The 7,627-nt window shown below is 41.3% G+C and overlaps 1 protein-coding gene and 1 long non-coding RNA gene across 4 annotated transcripts; both read left to right on the top strand.

Moving 5' to 3' along the window:
- The first annotated feature begins 840 nt into the window (after nt 1-840).
- On the top strand, nt 841-3,092 carry LOC128443057 (homeodomain-interacting protein kinase 3-like). Its single transcript, XM_053425752.1, has 7 exons — nt 841-885; nt 1,076-1,496; nt 1,643-1,824; nt 1,956-2,079; nt 2,327-2,425; nt 2,686-2,867; nt 2,957-3,092. The coding sequence occupies exons 2-7, from the start codon at nt 1,212-1,214 to the stop codon at nt 3,021-3,023; spliced, it is 939 nt and encodes a 312-aa protein (XP_053281727.1). The 5' UTR covers nt 841-885; nt 1,076-1,211; the 3' UTR covers nt 3,024-3,092.
- A 523-nt stretch (nt 3,093-3,615) lies between these two features.
- On the top strand, nt 3,616-5,430 carry LOC128442827 (uncharacterized). 3 transcript variants are annotated; one of them, XR_008338895.1, is made up of 4 exons: nt 3,616-4,668; nt 4,754-4,823; nt 4,933-5,051; nt 5,141-5,430. It is a non-coding gene; the product is annotated as an uncharacterized LOC128442827 (long non-coding RNA). The 3 variants fall into 3 exon arrangements; XR_008338894.1 differs by having other exon boundaries at nt 3,616-4,827; XR_008338893.1 differs by having other exon boundaries at nt 3,616-4,823.
- Nucleotides 5,431-7,627: the final 2,197 nt, after the last annotated feature.

Here is a 7,627-nt window from a genome sequence, read left to right on the forward strand (position 1 = left end):
AGTCCCTCAACCACCAAGACTGCAATTGCTCAGCCAATCAGGGAGATACTATCAGAGGAACATCTCTTAAAGAAACCAGTGGTAAGGTTCCACGTTGAATAGATTTTAGAAGTCAATAAGATATGTATTCTTTTATAATCGTGGACAATCAAAATGTATGACTTTTTTTTTTACTCTGCAGGGAAAAAAATCTGTTTCGAAAACAGATAAAAGAGAAAAAAGCTGCATCTCAAGGTAAGTGAAACCTCTCCCTGCAATCACTACCCTAAAAAAAAGAATGTCAGATATTTCTGTGCAGGCTGTGTTTTACATTAACATTTACGGGTTTACCTCAGTAAAATGTTTTATAAAAAGGTTAGCACGATGGAGTAAGTCCTGCATCACATTTTTTAGCAGGGTTGTATGGGCTGGTGGGGTTTTCTGTTTCCAATTCGACATAGTCAGGCTTTGTGCTCAGTGTGTCATAAAATGTATAAAATTGTTGATTCATCCTTTTACAAAGAGATTTTATCAACAGCCACAACTTAGATTAAGAATACTCAGTAGGTGTGTTTGTGTCTCTCAGCAGTTGTGACTCCACTGATATTCCAGCAACTTTAACAAGAGCAGCTGAAGAAAAGAAAAAGGGATATAAGAAGAAGCTTCAAGACCGGATCCCAAAGGACAGTCCCTCAACCACCAAGACTGCAACTGTACAGGCAATCAGGGAGATACCTTCAGATCTCTTAAAGAAACCAGTGGTAAGGTTCCACGTTAAATCCATTTGAGAAGTCAATAAGATATGTATTCTTTTATAATCTTGGACAATTCAAATTTATGGAATTTGTTTTTACAGGAAACTAAAACTGTTTCGAAAACAGATGGAGAACCAAGCTCCATCTCAAGGTAAGTCAAACCTCTCCCTGCAATCAGTACCCTAAAAAAAAAAGAACGTCAGATATTACTTGTAGAGTTTAAAGATTATAAGGACTGAGCTTGATGAATGGTCTATAAACTCTTATTCTACCTACCTGGCTGATAGGAACTGGTATAATTGGCTGCATCTAACTTTTTTCTTTTCTATTCTCCTGACAAGTGTGAAAGATCACCAGCCTAAATATTCCATCACTGTGTCTCACAACAGTGAGTTAAATATCAGTGAAGGAGACCTGATCCCCTCCCCCACAACACAATACCTTGCACAAAAATACCTTGGCAACGGCGCGTATGGAATGGTCATCCAATGCAGGAATGTGACCACCGGAGAGACGGTGGCTCTAAAAATCATCGAAAGCCTCTGGGACATTGACTATGCACAAGTAGAGGAGGTCATCCTTCAAAACATGAAGAAGCTGAACTCAGACAGGTTCAACATCGTCAGATTGTACGAGTCCTTCTTCTACAAGGAACACTACTGTCTTGTGTTTGAGCTCCTGGATATGGATCTGCAGAAATTCAAACGGATCAGCCCGGGTCAACACCTTCAGCTGAAGCAGATTCGCCCCATTCTGCAGCAGGTTTGTTTTTTAAACTCAAGCTCTTACACTAACTGCTTTGTAGCGTGAAGGGTAAACTTGGTCGCTAAAAAGTGACTGTTACAGTTGTTGTTGATGAAATGAACTCTGTAGCTCATGGTCTATTATTATGCTTTTCATGATTTCAGCTAGCTACAGCCTTGGACTTTTTGAACAGCACAGGGATCATTCATGCAGATTTGAAGCCAGATAACATCATGCTGGTGGATCATGTCAGGCAGCCACTGAAAGTTAAAGTTATTGACTTTGGCATATCCTTCGATGATCCTGAGGAAATGCTCGGTCAAAACGTCCAGACCTTGTGGTACAGGTAAGTAGCTGACAGCATATCTGTATACCTGGGACAGCTGTGTTTGCTGTAAATAATTGGACAAGTCCTGTACACTGGCATGTCAGGTTTATATCTCAGAAACTGAATATGTTTGTGTTTCTTATCCTAAGGGCTCCTGAGATTCTGTATCAAGATCATTTCAGCGGGAAAATCGACGTATGGTCTCTCGGCTGCATTGCTGCTGAGCTGTCGATGGGCAAACCGCTGTTCCGTTCCAAGGATGAGGATGATTTGGTCAGTATCTGCACTTAAAACACACCAATCACGTACAGTTCTGCCTTGATGTTTGTGTATTTTCAAATCCATTCAATTGATTATTATAGTGAAAGAGTTTCCAGTAGAAGTTCACTGATTTTTACTATTCTACTAATGAGACAAACTTCATTCATATGTGTCAGTAACAGAAGTGAACCTGATGTACATGATCAACAATGTAAACTTGAAGTTAAATAACTCTCACAATGTTGTGTTTTTTCCACAGATGGGGAAAATTGCAGTTGCACAAAGAGATCCACGGCATGAAGGAAACCTCCTTCCACATGCGTTCTGGCCAAGATCTTGGATGGAAGGCAGATTTATGGTATCAAACTATTTTACAACCATTTAGCTGGCTCCACTAGCTCACTAATTAAGGTGTCTTTTGTTCAGTCTGTGTTTCTTTCCCCTGTGCCATCCACTGCCTTTTGAGCAATCTATCTCAATGAAACAATTCTTAATTTCAGTCAATAGGTTAAATTCTAGTTTGAGATCACCAGCATGGATGAATTTATAACAGCACAATGCCTTCATACTCCCAACACGAGGACATCTAACATGTTGGTTCTCCTCATCTTGTTAAAGGGGGATCATCCTGTCTGGTTTCAAGACGTCCAAGCTGAATTTTGTGACCTGCAGTGCTTCATGGACCTAATGACTCAGATGCTGATGATGAGTCAGTATAAAAGAATTACCCCCGGCAGAATTCTCCAGCATCCATTCATCACCATGAGCCACCTTCAAGGCTCATACAAAAACAGCCTCTAGTAAGTCTGTGTTGTTGGACATGGGTGCAAAATATAAGAGATATAAGGTGATTACGGTGTTTGACTCAGCAGTTTCATTTGTCTTCCAGTTTGAAGTCATGCAAGGATCTGATGGACATCTGCCAGGATCAGAGCTCTGAGGATGGAGGACATTGAGACCAGGTGATCCTGCAAATGTTCCTGAAGGAGGACTCCTCCAGCAGCACTGCCAGCCCAGCCAAGGAGGGCAGCAAAGTGAATGCAAAGTCTGGCAACAGGTGTATGTTTGAAATATCTTTCTGTTGGATCATTTTATATTGTAGAAGAATAGTTCAACATTTTGGTAAATATTTAGTTTTTTTGCTCAGAGTTCAATGGAATGAATGATACAACTGTCATAACTATGGATCTGGAGCCAAGTGCATTTTAGAATTTGAGTTTTTAGAAATGTCCAATAACTGCTCTATGATCAAGAGTTAAATTATTTTCTAATCCACATCTCAGACCAGAAGACTCCCAAGCCAAGGTCAGAAGGAGTGAACGACTGGCAGCCACTTGAAAGGGCACAAGTGGGAAAACAGGCCCAAACCAGTCCAAGAGGATGAGAGAGAGGCATGATCCCTCATCCAATGGCAACCCCTCAAGAAAGAAGAGACACATGGGCCCTGCTGGAATGAGAGACTCCCAAGCCAAAGTCAGAAGGAGGGAACGACTGGCAGCCATTCGAAAAGGTGCAAGTGGGCAAACGGGCCCAAACCAGTCCAAGAGGATGAGAGAGAGGCATGATCCCTCATCCAATGGCAACCCCTCAAGAAAGAAGAGACACATGGGCCCTGCTGGAATGAGAGACTCCCAAGCCAAAGTCAGAAGGAGGGAACGACTGGCAGCCATTCAAAAAGGTGCAAGTGGGCAAACGGGCCTTCCTTGGTTTTTTAATAATGAAAAATTGTACAGGCGAACATCCATTTTCACCATGTTAACACAAATCGCTTGACAATGTCAGCGATCTCATATGTTGAAGAACCATTACACAGAAGAGCTCGAGGAGTTCACCAAGGTGAAGGGAAAAAAGAACAAACTGTGTGCGCACATGTATCACTCGACTTCCAAAAGGGGCCCGATCGAGAACTTCCACAGATTTATACATTCTTAACGATTTACAACTTCTCATCAATACCACTTCAGAAATTGAACTTGACAACACACGCAGTTAGGGTATCCACAAATTATAACCCCTAACCTCAACAATACAAAACCACTGCAAAGGAAACCACAAAGTGACAGCAAAGTGTTTGTCAAACTCACACTCAAGATTCAAACAAAACTATTCTTCTTAAATTTACACTTCGTCACTTTGAACAAAGTCATATACATTGAACTACAAATAACATGAAGCAAGGAATAGAGACTCATCAAGCTTAATCATTCATTTTAGGATATGATGAATAATATCTTGGTAATTTAACAACTAGTAGTAATATTTCAGCAATAACTATTTGTGAATCATTATGTAGCGTACATCATTAGGGTAAATAAAATAAATAAAATAATGAAAAAGTATAAAACGGGTATAGTTTCAGAAATGGTACCATGGCTGCATCTAACAATAACTGTCTATTGTGCTAATGATTAATACAATAATTATTCAGATTATATAATGTAAAAAACAGTTAGTTAATAAATAACTAAGGATCGTCAATAATGGATGTAGCCACTTTCAATAGCCAAAGATGAATAATTAAATGTAGTTCTCCGTAGTTTTTGTTTGTTTGTAGGAAACTCCCTCTTCACAGCTGTGATGAAAATGGCCGGCGGAGCGAGGGTATGAATAAAGAAGAGCTGTTCTGTTTAAAATACATCCTCCAGCTTTACTTTATCTGATCCATTACATAGTTTTTTTTTCACAGCCGGATTCCTGCACACAATGACGCAGTCACTGCACATTACGCCGAGACTCGCTGAAAGACCGCATTTGCAGTACGTAAGTATGTGTTTAGGATTTTTGCTGTGGATCATCCAACGGTGATGCAGCAAGGCTATTTCCGTTTATTAATAATAAACTCATGTTACTCATATTGTTTTACAGCTGCCTGTACTATGACGTCCTAAGACCCACTATGAGCCGGTATGAAGGAGCTTCCAGTACAACCAACCGGACCTTGCCTCAGCATTGAGGAGTTCAGGAGACGGCAGAGAAGAAAGAGGGTAAGGTTTGATTCATTAAATCATTTTTCAGATGCATGTAGGTGTATGTTGTCATTGAACTGTGCTTATTGTACTGATTGTGTCTACAGCTGATTGAAGCGGGACAGATGACATGGATCCATCCTTCCACAGCCAGGAGCTCAACAACCTGTGTGCCACACTTCAAATAAGACTAGAAGCTACACTGGATCTCACAGCTACACACCACAGACGTCTACACACCACAGACGTCTACACACTGGGGCAGATTCGGACAGAGTCCCACAAAGAACATATGACCCAGAGGCTGCAAAGAGACATTTCAAGCTTCACCTGATTAGCTTTTCACTGGCTAGGCCAGTCGTGTTTGTACAATATTTGTGCTGTATGTAAATAAAGCTTTGACTCAACATATACCTCGTTCATGTTTTTTTCCCTGTACAATATGTTCACATATTACATCAAGCATCACATGAATGAATGTCTTAATTAACTGCATTGCTTTTGGGAAAGGCTTACTAATAAATTATTAAATATTATTATATATATTATTAGTAACAACTATAAATTAATTTTTATTATTAATATTGTATGGGAGGGGTTTACCCCCACGTGTGTGCTGCAATGACCCAGGGTGACCAATGGCAACACTTCTACCAGCCAACCACGAGTGACTTTCCGGGTTGGTTTCCTCCAATGGGGAATCGAGAGAGGCTCAGCAGCGGCTTGGCCCTGAGTCATATGCTAATTAGATAACACCTTCGCTCCGCGGCTCCGCGCCCCCTCGGCTGCTCTCCCCCTTTGTTCTCCAGACCCCCTCTCCGCGGTACGTACTCTCCGCTTCACTGTAGTTACTGTCGCGGGAGAACTCGGTGTTGTCGTGCTGTGAATACCTATTAACTTCAGGGGATCATGTAACTTCCATAGGATTTCCCATGACACTAATTCTGCTTTTCGTCTAGTGTAGTTAATGGATGTAGCCACTTTCAATAGCCAAAGATGAATAATTAAATGTAGTTCTCTGTCCGAACCAGAATCCAGACATTTTGTTTGATGACATGAGATTATTATTATGTTTTAGCTTTATACATGACTGAACCATTATGCTGTTGATTCCATTTCTGGACTTCGTGTCCAAATAGTAATAGTAATAGTGATAATACCAAAACTGGGGTATATATATTTCATCATGTATGCTATTTAAATGATATTTTTTTCTGTGCATGTCATTCTATATTAGCGATAGTGTTGTGCTCTGGTGAGAACAGAAGAAAATCTCAGCTGCGTCTGTTTATTCTTTGAAATGTATGTGAGGGTCACGTGTCCTCTGCACGACTTCAGCAGCTGAGAACGAGCCCGAGGACAAATGTGTGTTCATGTTGTTGTTGTCGTTGTTGTCGTTGTTGTGACATACTGGCGCAGTCACGGTTGTTCCTCCCTCTCGTCCTGCTCGTGGCTCTGTTAATGCACTGACTCCACTGGGCGACAAGGCAAATCATGCACAGGTCACAAAGGGACACACAAAGACAGAGAGAAGAAGAATTGGGGGGGGGGGGGGGGGTGAGGAAGAGGATGACAGAGGATCAAATGTATATGTGTGTGTGTGTGTTTGTGTTTGCGTGCGATTGTCAGCATGTCTGTGGTATTAGGCCTGAGCAGAGCGAGCGTGTCCTCGCCAGAGGAGAGAAGCTGTTGATTCAACTGGTCGTAGCCAAGGCTTTGTCGCCCTTGTCCTCATCTCTCTGTGTCCCTCTCTCACTCTCTCTAATTCCCATTCTTACTCAGTCTCGCTCTCCCCTGCCCTGTCTGCATGTCACTCTCACATATTATAAACAGGACATTTTGCTTTAATCCCAAAAGCCCCTCCTCTTGTGCTTCTTTGTCAGGTCATTATTGTAAATCTCAATATGCGCAGAATCGGCCAAACTGGTACAAAATAAATCCACATTCTTAAGTGTGTGTGTGTGTGTGTGTGTGTGTTCATCCTTTCAGAGAATGAAAGCTGCTTCAGTGTGACACATATAAACATATGTGAGATCCAGATGAGGAACACTGGTGAAATGGAAATTTGTATGGATGCTTCCTAGTGTCGCTGTTGCATTTTCACTCTCGTCTGTGTATCCTTACTTCAAGCTGCCAGATTTGCCCAAATCATATCTTATGCACAATAAAGACTGAAAAAACTCTAAAAGTGGTTCAATCTATCTGGATTTTCAATTTCTTCGTCTGACTGGGAAACCAGAGGGAATTTTAGGGAAATCTGTGACGCTCAAGCAGGCAATAGTCTAGTGTTTCTATTCAAAGGCAGGCTTTGTAATGAGTTTCTGAAAAACTTTTTTGTTGAAATCCTGCACGTCTAAAAGCCATCAATAAATAGTTATCTGAAAAAAAATAAACAGAGCTGGTGCCTGTGTTACTCACAGCACTGTAATAAAGAAGGCCAAGTGAAAAGATTGGCTGGTGTAACAGTCCGTCACTAAACAACTTGCATACACCACTGAATCAGAGTCGATGGCCAGAAGTAAGTGAGCGAGTCACGGAAAAGTCGGCTTCAAGCAGACGTTCATGTGTTTGGGGATGTAGCTCTGATAAGAGGG

This window comes from Pleuronectes platessa, chromosome 6, assembly GCF_947347685.1.
Source record: "Pleuronectes platessa chromosome 6, fPlePla1.1, whole genome shotgun sequence".
NCBI classification, from domain to species: domain Eukaryota; kingdom Metazoa; phylum Chordata; class Actinopteri; order Pleuronectiformes; family Pleuronectidae; genus Pleuronectes; species Pleuronectes platessa.